Source organism: Hyperolius riggenbachi, chromosome 12 (assembly GCF_040937935.1).
Source record: "Hyperolius riggenbachi isolate aHypRig1 chromosome 12, aHypRig1.pri, whole genome shotgun sequence".
Taxonomy (NCBI): domain Eukaryota; kingdom Metazoa; phylum Chordata; class Amphibia; order Anura; family Hyperoliidae; genus Hyperolius; species Hyperolius riggenbachi.
Window position 1 is genome coordinate 237,399,895 of NC_090657.1, and position 17,966 is coordinate 237,417,860.

General features: G+C 48.3%; 1 protein-coding gene across 2 annotated transcripts in view; it reads right to left on the bottom strand.

Moving 5' to 3' along the window:
- Positions 1-1,892: 1,892 nt before the first annotated feature.
- Positions 1,893-17,966, bottom strand: part of TRIM16 (tripartite motif containing 16) — a 101,374-nt gene continuing 85,300 nt past the window's right edge. For both annotated transcript variants that reach the window (XM_068264404.1, XM_068264403.1), the window contains exon 6: positions 1,893-3,505. In XM_068264404.1, coding sequence (XP_068120505.1) covers positions 2,745-3,505 — 761 coding nt within the window. In that variant the 3' untranslated portion in view covers positions 1,893-2,744. The remainder of the gene's footprint in view (positions 3,506-17,966) is intronic.

Consider the following 17,966-nt stretch of genomic DNA (forward strand, 5'->3'; position numbering starts at 1 on the left):
GAACATGCTCAATCGTAATTGGATCGACTCCAAGCAGAAATTAACCAATATTGCCCATTGGACAGGACATTTGCTTGTCGATTAGGGACAGGTGGCATCTACTCAGGATGGCGAAGCACTCTTAGGCCTGGAACCCATTGCAAAAGGCTATCGCTAATCGCAAGCGCTAGCATTTTGTATGAGCAGTTTGTCAGCGGTTTCATGAGCATTTTAGGAAGTGATTTTACAAAGTGTATCAATTTGCCAGCGATTGTGTAGCGATTAGCGTTTTAAAGGGAACCAGAGAGGAAGGATAGGGAAGAATAGGAAAAGGTTTTATACATACCTGGAGCTTCCTCCAGCCCCATAAGCACGGATCGCTCCCACGTCGCAATCCTCCGCTTCCTGTATCGCCGGTACCGGGCCCCGCCACTTCCGGCGGACGCGACCAATTGTCCGCATGCACAGGGGCTCCCTCCATACCCTTATGCATACGGCTGCGCAGTTTGCAGCCACACGCGTAGGTATATAGAGGGAGCCCCTGTGATGTGGACAATTGGCCGCGTCCGCCGGCCGACTCGCGGAAATGACGGGACCCGGTACCGGTGGATCCAGGCAGCGGAGGACGGTGGCATGGGAGCGATTCAGGCTTATGGGGCTGGAGGAAGCCCCAGGTATGTATAAAACCTTTCCCCCAACATCTCTGTAACCCTTTAAAGTCTGATTGGTCCTTTCAATTAATTTTAATTTTGTGACAGTGTGTGTTAGCGTTAAAACGCTAGCAAAATCGCTCCATGCAGGTTTTGATGAGCGATTACGCCAGCGTTTATATACTTTACATTGAAGCGCTAACGCTCCCAAAATGCTGCATGTCCTGCGTTTGCGATTTGAGGAATCGCAAACGCTCCAGTGGAAGTTGCCCCTTCCAATTACATTGGCTGAGCATTTTGGCAAAACGCTAGCGTTCTTTAACGCTCCAAAAATGCTCTTAAAATCGCCCTTGTGGGTTCCAGCCCTTACTCGTCTGTCCGGAATACTCTCTCCTCTGTGCTGCCATCATCTCCTAGTTCCTGGTTGTCCTGCATGGGTCTCCGGGGGGAGCAGCATTAGCAGGGGGGCCACCTGGGGGAGCAGCGGTAATTCATTTTTAATAGATTTCATGGCGAAATTTATTAAAAATTGATGTGCAGTGCGTGGCAATGATAGAGCTCTCTCTGATAAGCTGTCTGAGAGAGATCTATACTTTGGCCACGTCGGGAGAAAGTCTGCCAGTTTATGGCAGGCTTAAAGCTACATACCGTATATACTCGACTACAAGTCGAGAAATTTAGGACTGACTCACAATGTAAAAGTGGGGGGGTTGACTTAGTCGCGTCAGACCTAAATTTCCAAACTTATAGCCGGGGTCGGGGTGCCACTTTCTCCTCATTAGGCTACACTGCACTGCCCCCTCTCTAGCTCTCCCTCCCTCCTGTCTCCTCCTAATCATAACTGTTGCCAGTTTTACCTACAAACCTCCCCTCCCAGCCGCTATGGTGCCTTTCGCTCTCTCCCCCGGGTGGCCGCCTCTCTCCCCCATGTGCTCAGTGACAACAGTGTAGCAGAGCTGACATACGTTGCCTAATCCACCGCTGCGCGCTGTGTCCTTTGATCTCCTCCTCGTTCATGCCAGCGAGCATACTATAGCGTCTCTCCCGCTTCCAGTACCATGTGACATCGGGAGTCACATGGTACTGGAAGCGGGAGAGACGCTATAGTATGCTTGCCGGCATGAGCAAAGAGGAGATCAAAGGACACAGCGCGCAGCGGTGGATTAGGTAACGTATGTCAGCTCTGCTACACTGTTGTCACTGAACACGTGGGGGAGAGAGGCGGCCACCCGGGGGAGAGAGCGAAAGGCACCATAGCGGCTGGGAGGGGAGGTTTGTAGGTAAAAAGGAATAGGTAACGTATGACAGCTCTGCTACATTGTTTTCACAGAACACGGGGGCGGAGAGGCGAGGGGGCCACCCGGAAGGAGAGAGCGGAAGGCACCGCAGCTGCTGGGAGGGGGAGTTTGTAGGGAAAACTGCCCATAGTACTCGATGCCTAGATATGTGCATATATCCGCTCTGCATATGTGAAAAGCTGAAGCAGCACCTGGGGACCAGGAGGAGTTAATGGCTGCAGAGTTTTATGCACTACAGCCATTAACTTCTCCTGTTCCCTAAGTGCAGACATTACTTCTCCTGGACCCCAAGTGCAAAACCAGTAACCCCTCCTAGTCCCCACCTGCAGCCATCAACTTTCCTAGGCCGACTTATACTTGAGACTTTGAAAAATACCAGCTTTTGGGGATCAAATTTGGGGGTCGACTTATACACGGGGTCGACTTGTATCCGAGTATATACGGTATATTCAGTAGACTTTTGTCATCCAAAGCAATAGTCCTCAGTCTACTAAGTTTTCATATGTCCATAATCCAGAAGCCATTGACTCATAGCAAGATGTACAAAGTTGATTTTCCACCTCAACCAATCCATATTAAGAAAGTGAAAGCAAGATTTAGCCTTGTAATACATATGGCAGATAGTAATTCTCATGGCATTATCTTGCGGCTGGAGAACCTAACCCATAAAAGAGGCCAACGTGGGAATCTACTTGTTAGAAGCCACAGTAAGTTAAAATATCAGTACGTGATGCGGCCCAGCTTGAAGGCCATTAATAGAAACCTTGCAGGAGGGAACCAGTCTCCGTAACACTGACATACACCATAGACTTCCATGTTACACTGTGGTGACTCTTGTGGAAGTATGTTCAGACTCCGACCTTACAATGTTGATTGGTTCTCCATCGCCAGACAAACTGTTAGTGTTAGTTTCCACTTTGATGGTCTTAACAGTGGTGCTGACGATGACCTCAGTTTTTGTAGTTGACATGATCGTCTCAGCTGAGCTGGATGTGACCTCCTTGGTGCTAGTTGGTGACAATGTCACCACAGGTTGGGCCATTTCATCTGGTGAAATGATGGTCACTGAATTTTCTTTCTTGGGAAGCCATATGGCTACATACAAGGGTTCGGCAAATGTTCCCTCAAACTCGTGCAGAAGGGTCATGGTATCAGCCACACCGTAGAATGCAACGGTTCCACGCTGGTGATCAATATAGACACCAACCCTAGAAAACTTCCCAGATTTTATTGGGGTCTCCACATCACTGTGCCAAGCAGAGAACTCCTTCCCGTTCCATTTCAGGGTCCAGGAGAAGTCATTTCCTGTTATGGTGCTGTTGCTCTCTGATCCCTTCCTGTCGATACACTTGTAGGTCACACCAAGGTGAATGGACTCTCCTTTAAACTCTGCCTCAAAGTAGTGGCGACTCATGTAAAAACTCTCCGAGCTGAGGACCTGGCGGAAGTGCTCAAACCTCTCCGGGTCTTCAGGGTAGGACTGCTGCCAGGGGGAGGAGTTAGAGACCTTACGGTTGTTCTGTAACAGTCTCATAAAACAGTGAGCAGTTGCTGGGTCCAGAGTAACACTTGTTTTATCTACAAAGATATAAAAAGGCAGGAGGTTAAAAGTCTGGTGCAAAAAAGGCAACTGCCCACATTACAGGGCAACATCTAACATTATTTGTTTTTATATTTTGTTTAGACATGTTTTAAATATTTTCTCCCACCAGACATTCGAAATGAAATTCAGTCAGAAGAGTTTAGAGTGAAATGGCAACTAGGACCTTACACCTATGAACCAGGGCCCCCTCAAATAAATGTCCTGCCCCCTCAATCGGGCAGAGCGGCAGGGAGGGGCAGCAGGGGACAGCGGGCAGGGGACGTGCCCTCCTTCCCCCGCCAGACTGTGGGACCCCCATGGTGAACTGGCTGTGGCGACTAATAGACGCCACGCCAGTTCATCCCCGCAGCTCACCGCTCCAGCCTGCATAGTCTTCCGGCAAGCAGAGCAGGGCAACGGGAAGATGGCCCTAAAGACTATTTGTTTCTCCAGTACAGGGCTTCAGGCGCCATCTTCCCGTAGCCCTGGTCTCTGCCTGTCAGCGCGGGACTTTTGCAGGCTGGCTGGGCCGCTGCAGATCATCGGGGGACGCTGCGCCCAGGGAGAGGAGTCTTCTGCAGGTGAGTAAATGCTTTTTTTTTTTTTACAGGTGGTGAATAGTTTTTGTTGGAACACTGGCCACATTAAAATTATTTTATGGTGAAACGCTGGACACATTACGATTATTTTTCTGGTGAAACGCTGGCCACATTAAAATTTTATGGTAAAACACTGGACGCATTACTATTATTTTATGGTGTAACTCTGCCCACATAACAATTATTTTCTAGTGAAACAATGCCGCATTACGATTATTTTCTGGTGAAACGCTGCAGCATTACAATTATTTTTTGGTGCAAGATTGCCACATTACGATTATTTTATGGTGAATCATTGCTGCGTTACGATTATTTTATGGTGAAAGATCGCCGCATTACGTTTAATGGTGAAGCACTGCTTGCATTTCATGTGTCAGAGGTAATGGTTCTTGCATTTCATGTGTTGGAAGTAATAGTTCTTGCATTTCATGCGTCTGAGGTAATAAATTCTTGCATTTTATGTGTTGGAGGTAATGGCTCTTGCATTTTATGTGTTGGAGGTAATGGCTCTTGCATTGCTGCCTCACTGTTACACGTTACATTACAGTTAGCCCCGCCCACACGATGTCATGACCACACCCAATTTTTGATTTGTGCACCGCACTAGCATTGCTCGAAAAAAAAAAAAAAAGTACCTTTCTAGAACCTGCCCTGTTATAAACTAATGTCTGATCGATGTACATGGAATGCCAGTTGCCTTGCACCTATTAGGCAGTACTTGGTAGATGTCTCATTTGATAAAGGACGTGGACATAGTGTGACTAAAGGTGGCCAGACATTAGAACGAGTATGGGCAGATTCGACCAAGAGACACATTTATCTCTAATCGAATCTCATTAGAGATAAAATTTGTCTCCAATTGAATCTGCCCATACACTACAGGCCGATTCCTGTCCGATTTCAGCATGAAATCATCAGAGAATCGGCTAAGCCACCGCGTCTGCCCCGCCACTGCCCCCAAAATGTATAAATGTATGTAATGTAGTGCATTTATACATTACCTGTCCATCTCGCCGGGTAACAGCCGCATACATGCTAGCGGCGCAGAGTCTGACGCCAGCCTCTATGCCTCTTCGTGACGTCAGAGCGCTGCCGGCATGTATGCGGAACCCGGTGAGATGGACAGAAACCGCATGGAGGCTGACACCGGACAGGTAATGTATAAATGTATGTAGTGTAGTGCATTTATACATTACCTGTCCTGTAGCAGCTCGTCGGGTCCATCTGTCCATCTCGCCGGTAAGCCGCATACACGCTAACAGCGCATAGCGCCTGACGTCAGCCGCTATGCGCCTTCGTGACGTCAGACCTGGAACCGCCGGTGTGTATGCGGAACCCGGTGAGACGGATGGAAACCGCGTGGAGGCTGACACCAGACAGGTAATATATAAATGTACTACACTACATACATTTATACATCGAGGCGGCGGGGGTTTCGTCGTCTCGTCGCTCGTTCGCAAATCGACCGCCGTAACACCGCGCACCCTACCAACCAACCTCGGCCCAACATTTTCCAACATGCGCGATCGACTGTGCGGCCAATTTCTGTCCCGGAATTGGTCACTTTGTCGGTCGGGCATGCACTTGGCAGCACCAATTTTTATCCAATTCGATTATAATAATCGAATTGGATGGTCGATTGGTTGGTTGGTCGCCTAGTGTATGGCCCCCTTATTGATGATAAAGTTGGAGAACAGGAAACAGAACTAACCAGCCATACTAAAAAAAAGTCAGAAGACCACCTGAGTGGACAAAGGACTGTGCGATATAGTTAACTTGCATAGTATTGTTTTATTATTTGATAATGGATATTAGCACATTTGACATGCTAATTTGTTTAAAGATGTTTTTGTAACACAAGGGGAATATGTGGTGTAAATACATCTGGCCTGTAGATGTCACTGTGATCCTGTATAAGATTATCTGGACCAGTGATGGCTAACCTTGGCACTCCAGCTGTGGTGGAACTACAATTCCCATGAGGCATTTCAATACTCTGACAGCTCTAAGCATAACTCGGGGAGGCAGAGGCATTATGGGATTTGTAGGTTTTGTCACAGCTGGAGTGCCAAGGTTAGTCATCACTGATCTAGACTGTTCTGGATCGTTTGTTCCAGTGATGCCCCGGCTAGAAACATGGGCCCATATGAAGTTAAAGTGAACCCAAGCCAGAACTTTTTAAATAATAAAAAAAAAAATTCTACCTGATCTGGAGGGCTAGCCGGACAAGGTAGCCTCAATTGTTGCCGTTGTCCGCCACCCCTGTGGCCAGAAATCCTGTAATTTCAGTGACCCCTGGAATCACGATGCTGCAGCTCTGGCTCTGTGTGTCTCCTCACAGAGCATAGAGGGGCGGGGAGAGGTGGGGAATGGATGGAGGTGGTTCAGAGTTGAGCCATTGAGAGGAGGGAAGGGGCGTTTCCAATGCCAGAAGGGGGCGTTTTTGCAGGAATAACTCTCCTGCGAGAGACCCCCTTTCCCCAGGTAGATGCCAACAAGCTGCTTGTCAGCATTTTCTGGGGGTGACAGTGCGGCACAGGGGGGCAGAGAGCAGCTCAGAGGGGACACAGAGGCATATAGCACAGGGAACATGCCTCTGTGTTCTATCTGACCCCCTCTCCCTCGGATGCACTAACTTTTTCTTGTGAGTGAGGCGATAATTTTCATCTTCTACGGTATTTAAAATAACTTGTAAGCATTTTACAATTGAAGATGTAACTAAAAGTTGGTGAAAAAGTACAGACAAAATGATTTTGAGTATTAAACTTGCTTGCTGGTGGCTTAACCACTTCCCCTCTAGAGTTGGGCCGAACCTCCGATTTTAGGTTCGCGAACCCTGTTCGCGAACTTCCGCAAAAGGTTCGGTTCGCGAAAAAGTTTGCGAACCGCAATAGACTTCAATGGGGAGGCGAACTTTGAAAGTTTAAAAAAATTCTATCAACTGGAAAAATGATAGAAAACATGTTTCAAAAGCTCTAATATCTGGAGCCACACCTAATTGAGTGAAATACACATCACTGCTGGAGGACCCTCCCACCCTCCTCCAAGCAAGGTCCTTTATACCATTTGCCTACCTACACTAATTAGTTATGGGACAGCTGCTACACACTCTGCTAGGGAGATTTTAATTGGCCTCCACCCTCCACCCTTCTACCTCCTCCCTCCACCCTCCACCCTCCTCCTTTTACCCTTTTACCCTATTCCCTCCTCCCTCCTACCGGAGGGAGGAGGGTCTCTTCTGCCAGGGAATTATACGATTTTAAAAACCAGTATACATCATACCATAGCTGGGGATACATACATGAGTATACATCATACCATAGCTGGGAATCGAACCCAGATCTCACTGTGTGGTGGGCACGTCACCCTAAGCACTGTACCACTACAGAAGTAAGTGAAGCTAGCCTAAAATTTAACATTTATGCTCAATGCAATAGAACCATTAGGTTGCTTAAAGGAGAACTGTAGTGAGAGGTATATGGAGGCTGCCATATTGATTTCCTTTTAAGCTATACCAGTTGCCTGGCAGCCCTGCTGATCTATTTGGCTGCAGTAGTGTGAATCACACCAGAAACAAGCATGCAGCTAATCTTGTCAGATCTTACAAAAATGTCAAACACCAGATCATACCATAGCTGGGAATCGAACCCAGATCTCACTGTGTGGTGGGCACGTCACCCTAAGCACTGTACCACTACAGAATACTAAAATTTAACATTTATGCTCAATGCAATAGAACCATTAGGTTGCTTAAAGGAGAACTGTAGTGAAAGGTATATGGAGGCTACCATATTGATTTCCTTTTAAGCAATACCAGTTACCTGGCTATCCTGCAGATCCTCTGCCTCCAATACTTTTAGCCCTAGACCCTGAACAAGCATGCAGCAGATCTGGTGTTTGACATTTTTGTAAGATCTGACAAGATTAGCTGCATGCTTGTTTCTGGTGTGATTCACACTACAGTGGCTGGAAAGTGTACTGGTTAAGGGCTCTGCCTTTGACATGGGAGACCAGGGTTTGAATCCTGGCTAGGTCAAGTACCTATTCAGTAAGGAGTTCAAGGCAAGACTCCCTAACACTGCAGGGTGGCCTCTTGAGCGCGTCCCTGAGGCTTGCAGCTCTTGAGCGCTTTGAGTCTGACAGGAGAAAAGCACTATACAAATGTTTGGATTATTATTATTACTGCAGCCAAATAGATCAGCAGGGCTGCCAGGCAACTGGTATAGCTTAAAAGGAAATCAATATGACAGCCTCCATATACCTCTCACTACAGTTCTCCTTTAAGCAACCTAATGGTTCTATTGCATTGAGCATAAATGTTAAATTTTAGGCTAGCTTCACTTACTTCTGTAGTGGTACAGTGCTTGGGGTGACGTGCCCACCACACAGTGAGATCTGGGTTCGATTCCCAGCTATGGTATGATGTATACTCATGTATGTATCCCCAGCTATGGTATGATGTATACTCATGTATGTATTCCCAGCTATGGTATGATGTATACTGGTTTTTAAAATAGTATAATTCCCTGGCAAATCTCTCTCCCCCACACACTCCCATAGTACCATTTTTTTTTTTGTATTGAAAATAAAAAATTAACATAAAAAAACAAAAAACAACATAAATTGTTACCTTAGGGACTAAACGTTTTTTAATATGTATGTCAAGAGGGTATATTACTGTTATTTTTTAAAATATGGGCTAGTAAATAGTGATGGATACAAAACTTAACAAAATGCACCTTTATTTCCAAATAAAATATTTGCGCCATACATTGTACTAGGGAAATATTTTAAGTGTTGCAATAATCAGGACAAATGGGCAAATGAAATGTGTGGTAGCATGTATTATTTTAAAACTGTAATGGTCAAAAAATTACAAATAATGCATTTTTTACAGTTTTTTTTTTTTTTTTATTATTGCCATTAAAATGCAGTTAGCAAAAAGTACCCCCAAAATAAAGCCTAATTGGTGGCGAAAAAAACAAGATATAGATTGTTTCGTTGTGATAAGTACTAACAAAGTTATAGGCGAATGAATGGAAGGAGCGCTATTGCTCTGTGTTTATGGGGAAAAACCCTTGGAGTTGAAGTGGTTAAAAAGCATTTTATGACAAGGTGTGAGAATATATTCTAATCTAGGAGAAAACTCGCCGTCCTCCCGCGATCTGCCGTTCAGCCGCGAACAGCCCCGGTAACAGGCTCAGCCGTGTCAGTCCGGGTCTACTGCACGTGCGCAGTAGGTCCGCATATGCGCAGAAGACCCAGACCAATCCCAACTGAGGCTGGTACGGGGGCTGATCGCGGCTGAACAGTAGACCGCGGGAGGATGGCGAAGGACTCAGACGTGTTTATGGGGCTGAAGGAAGTATCGAGTCTTACTATTTTTTCATCTCTGAGTCTCTATAATTACCAGGAGAAAGTGGGCGGAGTTAGTAACCGAAAAGGAAGATGAGGTCAAGAAGGGGTGTGGATTGAAGTTAAACTTGAAAAAGGGGAGGGGAAATGAGGTACCTGGTGGTCTTTAGCCAAGCCTCCTACACACACAAACCGCCACTGCTAAAGCCCCCAAAATCTGCATAACATTTGTATGCAAGCTGAATTTATTTGCATGTCTTGGGCCATATGCAAAGAAAATGAGTCACCTTCACTGAGATTGTATAAGCCATCTAGACCTAAATCTTCAATAAATCTAATCCAGATGTTCAGGTTCCCACAAGTTCTCCAACGATCTCCAGCCCAGAAGGTTCACACTTGTCTTCCACATCACATGTGGCCAGCGGAAGCGGGTAGTATAATGTCCACAGTGATGCGGCCGGAGCCCAGGCAGTGGCATAACTAGATTTAATAGGGCCCAGTGGCGTAGCAATGGGGATAGCCGCTATTCAGCCCCGCGGAAGCCCTACGTCACAGGGGGCCCGCAGCTACCTGTCCTGAGAGGACTTTTTTTGTTTATTTTTTCTTTGTTTATTTCTATTTTCGCTGGCCGGCCGGGGTCCCCCTTCCTCCCTCCCTCACCTTGGCACCCCCCCCCCCCGCCTCACCTCGGGTCCCCCCTCCTTTTATCAGCGGCGAGAGAGGCGAGCGGCATATACAGAAAGCTCCGACGGGGTAAACAGCCACTAGGGGTTCAGCTGCCTCCGGGCTACGCTGTCTCCTCTGTATTGCTGCTCGCACCGCTTCCTGGTTTATTGCGAGCAGCAATACAGTGGGGACACCGTAGCCCGGGAGGCAGCTGAACCTCTAGCGGATGATTACCCTGCCGGAGCTTTCTGTATATGCCGCTCTCTCGCCGCTGATGGAAGGAGGAGGGACCCCAGGTGAGGCAGGGGGGATAAGGGTCGGGCCCTTACCCCACTAACTACTCAGCTACCTCTCCTCCCACCCGGCTACCTAACTGCCCACCCTGCCACCTAACTGCCCACCCAGCTACCTAGCTGCCCACCTGGTTACCTATCTGCCTACTCTGCCACCCAGCTACCTAACTGCCCGCCCGGCTACCTAACTGCCCACCCAGCTACCTAACTGCCTACCCTGCCACCCAGCTACCTATCTGCCTACCCTGCTACCTATCTGCCTACCCTGCCACCCAGCTACCTAACTGCCCACCCAGCTACCCATCTGCCTACCCTGCCACCCAGCTACCTAACTGCCCACCCAGCTACCTATCTGCCTACCCTGCCACCCAGCTACCTAACTGCCCACCCGGGCTACCTAACTGCCCACCCTCCCACCTAACTGCCCGCTCTCCCACCCGGCTACCTAACTGCCCACCCTCCCACCCGGCTACCTAACTGCCCACCCAGCTACCTAGCTGCCCACCTGGCTACCTATCTGCCTACCCTGCCACCCAGCTACCTAACTGCCCGCCCACCTAACTGCCCACCCAGCTACCTAACTGCCTACCCTGTCACCCAGCTACCTAACTGCCCACCCAGCCTACCTATCTGCCTACCCTGCCACCCAGCTACCTAACTGCCCACCCAGCTACCTATCTGCCTACCCTGCCACCCAGCTACCTAACTGCCCACCCAGCTACCTATCTGCCTACCCTGCCACCCAGCTACCTAACTGCCCACCCAGCTACCTATCTGCCTACCCTGCCACCCAGCTACCTAACTGCCCACCCGGCTACAGAACTGCCCACCCTCCCACCTAACTGCCCACTCTCCCACCCGGCTACCTAACTGCCCACCTAGCTGCCCACCTGGCTACCTATCTGCCTACACCAAAAGAAAGCAAGAGACGGCACACAAATGGCTGCAATATTCTGCTGTATTAGGAATAAGGTACACTACATGTTACGGATATAGAATCCTTCCTCAGGTGTATAACAGCAAATAAAAGTACAAACAGTGTTATATACATTCAGGGTAAGCCACCACACCCACTGTGGTTAACCCCACCCATTGCAATTAACCCATTATAGTTTAATATCCATCAATAAACAATGTCCACCAATACACCACATCTTCACGGTCATATGGCACTCCAAACTGGCTACCAATGAATAACAAAACAAGACTGACCGTGTTCCAGGCACTTCCTGCTGTGGACTGCCACTAACCACCTAAAAAAAGGACATACAATCAACAACATGTATAGATATCTATAACATTAAGAACAGCGCACATCCTATTGGAACCAGACTCTGCACATAGCTTTATAAACAACATGATTTTAGCATTATAAAAAACATTTGAGAGGTAACCTCTCGTTCATGCCTCTCGGGGCCACCACATCAAGCATGTGGATCCACCTTGATTCCTTTTGTTTCAATCTTTTTTCCATGTCTCCTCCCCTGCTGGATGGATTCATGGCTTCCATAACGCACCACCTCAGCTGCGCCGCACCATGCCTCATAGCGTCAAAGTGCCTCGCAACTGAGGTGTCATAACTTTTGCGTTCACCCTCCGCATATCTGGTAATGGCTCTCTTGTGTTCCTGTATTCTCGTCCTGACCGGCCTCGTGGTCTCACCCACATACATTAGCCCACAAGGGCATTTGAGCCCGTAGACCACCCAGGGTGTAGAGCAATAGTGTCTCCCCCTAATCTTTATCCTACGTCCTGTATGGGGATGACAGACGGCTTCTCCTTTAATAATGCCATTGCATACATTGCAATTGAGGCACGGGTACGTCCCCGCTTTACCCATGCTCACCCGTGCCTCAATTGCAATGTATGCAATGGCATTATTAAAGGAGAAGCCGTCTGTCACCTGGGTGGTCTACGGGCTCAAATGCCCTTGTGGGCTAATGTATGTGGGTGAGACCACGAGGCCGGTCAGGACGAGAATACAGGAACACAAGAGAGCCATTACCAGATATGCGGAGGGTGAACGCAAAAGTTATGACACCTCAGTTGCGAGGCACTTTGACGCTATGAGGCATGGTGCGGCGCAGCTGAGGTGGTGCGTTCTGGAAGCCATGAATCCATCCAGCAGGGGAGGAGACATGGAAAAAAGATTGAAACAAAAGGAATCAAGGTGGATCCACATGCTTGATGTGGTGGCCCCGAGAGGCATGAACGAGAGGTTACCTCTCAAATGTTTTTTATAATGCTAAAATCATGTTGTTTATAAAGCTATGTACAGAGTCTGGTTCCAATAGGATGTGCGTTGTTCTTAATGTTATAGATATCTATACATGTTGTTGATTGTATGTCCTTTTTTTAGGTGGTTAGTGGCAGTCCACAGCAGGAAGTGCCTGGAACACGGTCAGTCTTGTTTTGTTATTCATTGGTAGCCAGTTTGGAGTGCCATATGACCGTGAAGATGTGGTGTATTGGTGGACATTGTTTATTGATGGATATTAAACTATAATGGGTTAATTGCAATGGGTGGGGTTAACCACAGTGGGTGTGGTGGCTTACCCTGAATGTATATAACACTGTTTGTACTTTTATTTGCTGTTATACACCTGAGGAAGGATTCTATATCCGTAACATGTAGTGTACCTTATTCCTAATACAGCAGAATATTGCAGCCATTTGTGTGCCGTCTCTTGCTTTCTTTTGGTGTCGCCCTGAAGCCGTGGGAGCAATCCGGCTGAGACAAGGCACCGGCCAGATTCTAGGTCCAGTCGACCTAGCACACAGTTCTCCACGCATCTACTATCGGTGGACTACCTATCTGCCTACCCTGCCACCCAGCTACCTAACTGCCCGCCCCCGGCTACCTAACTGCCCACCCAGCTTACCTATCTGCCTACCCTGCCACCCAGCTACCTAACTGCCCACCCGGCTACCTAACTGCCCACCCTGCCACCCGGCTACCTAAATAACTTCCCACCCGGCTACCTAACTGCCCACCCATCTACCTATTTGCCTACCCTTCCACCCGTCTACCTATCTGCCTACCCTCCCACCCAGCTACCTAACTGCCTACCCAGTGCAGTGCCTGCACCGCAAATAGTGTGCCAGCCTGCCCAACCACCCTCCCTCCAGGTAATTAATGTTAGCTCACTATAGACCTAACTACATATACTGCATTTTGTGGGGAAATCTGGCGACAATCTGGTTGCATTTTGTTGGGAAATCTTAAGACAATCTGGTTGCATATTGTAGGGAAATCTGCCGACAATCTGGTTGCATATTGTGTGGAAATCTGCCGACAATCTGGTTGCATATTGTAGGGAAATCTGCCGACAATCTGGTTGCATAATATTGTAGGGAAATCTGCCGACAATCTGGTTGCAGTTTGTGGGGAAATCAGATTTCCCCACAAAATGTTTGGGTGGAAGGTCCGAGGTCCATGGGCTTGGAAGGTCTTGGGGGGGGGGTGTTGGACGCGAGGGGAGGCCCATAATTTTTTTTTGCTATGGGGCCCAGTCATTTCTAGCTACGCCCCTGATAGGGCCCCATGCTAACATGATATGGTGCCCCCTTGGTCCCCAAACCCTATGTGGGTCATGTGATCGAGAGCCAACGAATGGCAGCAGAGAGTGTTCTGCTGTGAAGTAGCGCCTGGAAGCAGGAAAAAAATTACTCACGCTCCCACTATTCTGTGTGGCGGGGGGGGGGGGGGGGGGGGGGGCACCGTGGCGGGGACAGTTTTTGTGAGTGAAAGGGGAGGTTTTTTTGCTAATTGGCTACACTTGCAGTAGGCGAGAGGGAGGAGGAGGGCCCCTAGGGGTCGCAGGGATTGTTACGCCCATGAGCCTGGGGCAGATGTGCTCCCCCATAGGTTATACGGGGGAATGCAGCCACCTGGCCCAGGATTATTGCGGACTGACAGAAGTGCGGTCCGCTTATTGCGACAGATCCCGCGGATCCATAGCGGCCTGACAAGTGTGAACGGCTCCTGTGTATAACATCACTCTCCGCTTAGCAATGAGCGGAGAACAGACAAAAAATGTCCGTTCTCTGCTGTTATGGGAACAGAGCCAGGACAATTTACACCTCGTTAGGTTACACAGAGCACTTTATAAACAAGGGATCATTTATAGACTGAATATCGATTAGGAGGGTCATTGAAAAGTTCTACAAACACAAATTGCAACACTGCCAGTTTATGGGGCTGTAACTCTAACTGAGTAAATATATTCTCCCGGTTCATTATAATGTGCTCAATGTCACGTCCTCCACCCAACAGCCAGGTGAAATGAGATAAGCACAACCAGCCTGTGTGACCTACATTCTGCTCTGGGTGTGAGATTACAGGCCAGCACTGTAACCTGAGCTCCCACCTGGGAAATTTCCACTTCCACCGCTTCCCTGACATTGCTGCATTATGTCACTGAAAGTTCAGCCTTCAGGTTTTTACCTGCATGCCAGAGTACGCCATGTGACTGCGGCGAGGCCCGGGCAGAGCTGAGGGCACCCTGTGCAGACCTAAACCACTCAGCAGCGCCCTCTGGCTGCAGAATTAATCATCCAGACCAGAGCCGGGACAAGGTCCTCCAGCGGAAACAGTAAATTCGGGCGCCTGAGGCTAGTGGACAAATCGGGCGCCGCCATTCACTTCTATAATAAATATCGTTTAATGGGCGCCCGGTAGGAAAAAAGGGCGCCGGAGAAAACTGACGTTTTAAAAGCGGCGCCCGGAGACTTAATGTTTTATTACTGTTTCTCATGATTACACATTATTTAATGATTTATACATGTTTAAATATTATTTTTAAACGAAAACCAGTACAATCTTTTTCCCAAACATTATTTTTAAACGAAAAACATTACTTTTTTTTTTTTTTTTTTTTTTTTTTTTACATTATTTTTAAACGAAAAAAATAACAGGGGGGTCTTAGGTTTAGGCACCAACAGGGGGGTCTTAGGTTTAGGCACCAACAGGGGGGTCTTAGGTTTAGGCACCAACAGGGGGGTCTTAGGTTTAGGCACCAACAGGGGGTCTTAGGTTTAGGCACCAAAAGGGGGGTCTTAGGTTTAGGCACCAACAGGGGGGTCTTAGGTTTAGGCACCAACAGGGGGTCTTAGGTTTAGGCACCAACAGGGGGGTCTTAGGTTTAGGCACCAACAGGGGGGGTCTTAGGTTTAGGCACTAACAGGGGGGTCTTAGGTTTAGGCACTAACAGGGGGGTCTTAGGTTTAGGCACCAACAGGGGGGTCTTAGGTTTAGGCACTAACAGGGGGGTCTAGGGGTTAGGGGTAGGTACAGGGAGGGTTACTTAGGCACCAACAGGGGGGGTCTTAGGTTTAGGCATCAACAGGGGGGTCTAGGGGTTAGGGGTAGGTACAGGGAGGGTTACTTAGTAATTTTTTTTTAAACGTTATTATGCGTTTCATTATTTAAACGAAAGATTAACGTTTTTACAATTGCCGATTTAATACACATTATTTAATGATTTATAACGTTTAAAAACATTACTTTTAAACGAAATACATTTTTAAACGTAATCCATGTTTATCGTTAAAAACCCGGCGCCCTTTTTTCCCATCGCCCCTTTTTAACGTACGCCCTCCAGCACCCAAGGCTGAGACACTAAAGTGCGCCCCTCCATCCCTGCCACCCCAGCCGTCACACAATGATTGCTATTAGACTAAGAGGGCCAGAGGGCCCACAACCTCCCCAACACCTTAATATCTAGTTATCTGGCTTGCAGTCACTGCTATGTATCCCCTTTTCTTATTTCTTTCTGCTTCAAACACAATTAGGAATGACAGCTGTATGAATTCTGCGCCCCCTCCTACACTGCGCCCTGAGGCTGGAGCCTCTCCAGCCTATGCCTCGGCCCGGCCCTGATCCAGACAAGCCAAGCATGATAATGGCTCAGACACATGATTTATGGTCCTGATCAAGGGCAGACTTTGTATTATTAGCCTGAACCACGTGGTTCAGGGGATCTTTCAAGGCGCAACACCAGGCAAGGACAGGAAGTGCCACCATGTCACCTGCCCCCTTGGCCATTCACCTGCTCTGTCTCGGGTGGCTGAGTCCAGATTCCCCTCACTGCACAGCCCGGCGACAGTGCATACTACAGACCTCAGATCAGTGGTGACCCGCAGGCAGTGAAGAGACAGGAGTGCGGTGCCCCTAGTAACCGCGCGTATACAGGAGGTAAGCAATGATGTCACTTCCTGTATATGTGCTGCTACTAGGGGCACTGCTCAGATCTGAGGTCTGAAGCATGCCGCTGTGGCCAGGCAGTGCAGCGAGGGGGTTCCGGACTCTGTGGATGAGGGGGCCGTCTGAGGCAGCTGAACGAGCAGCGGCTGGTGGAAGGAGGGGTACTTATACTGGGGGACAGGCTGGCTACCTACTGTATACTGGGGGGACAGGCTACCTATACCTGGTTACTTATACTAGGGGCACCTATACCTGGCTACCTATATACGGGAACCAGTGAGAGAACGGAGGCGCCAGCAGGATAAAAGGAGATAAAACTTTTAAAATATGCTCGGAGGAAGCGGTGGACTTACCTCCTGAAAGCAGACACGAAAGACTGTCTGAATAGATATAAACACATTTATTGTATAGTACCCCAAGGATGCCATTTTTCCATTTTCACCTATACTAGGGACACTCATACCTGGCTACCTATACTAGGGGCACCTATGCCAGGCCAGCTTTACTGGGGGCACCCAACCCTGGCTGCCTATACTGGGGCATCTATACCTGGCTACCTATACTAGGGACACTCATACCTGGCTACCTATACTGGGGGCACCTATACAACAACAACAAATAACATTTGTAAAGCGCTTTTCTCCCGTAGGACTCAAAGCGTATAAGCATGGCTCCGACCATTGTGGTACAGAGGAAGAATTTATAAGTCTGGAAATGCCAGGCTAAACAGGTGGCTTTTCACATACCTGGCTACCTATACTGGATGCACCTATACCTGACTAGCTATACTGGGGACACTCATACCGGGCTACCTTTACTAGGGGCACCTATACCTGGATAACCTATACTGGAGCACCAAACCCTGGCTGCCTATACTAGGGCATCTATACCTGGCTACCTTTTCTAGGGGCACTTATACCTGGATACCTTTACTGGGGCACCTATACCTGGATACCTTTACTGGGGCACCTATACCTGGATACCTATATTGGAGAAACCTATACTTGGCTACCTATACTGGGGGCAATTATACCTGGCTACCTTTACTGGGGACACCTATACTTGGCTACCTATACTGGCAGGAAAAGTCGATCCCAAGTGGCTCCCTCCTACTGAGCAGGCACAAGACGTCCTCTGTGCTGTTTCACAGAAGGGAATCTCTTCATCAGACCTTGTCAAAGAGATTCGGGGTGGGGATGTCCCAGTGCTGGAACTGCGAGGTGGGGAGATGGGGGGGTGCCTTCCTGAATCAATTGCTTTCAGAGAGAAAAGATCATTTTGCCACATCGGGTGGAAATCTATTAGTGTGTGGCCATTCATTAACATTGGTTGTAAGTTT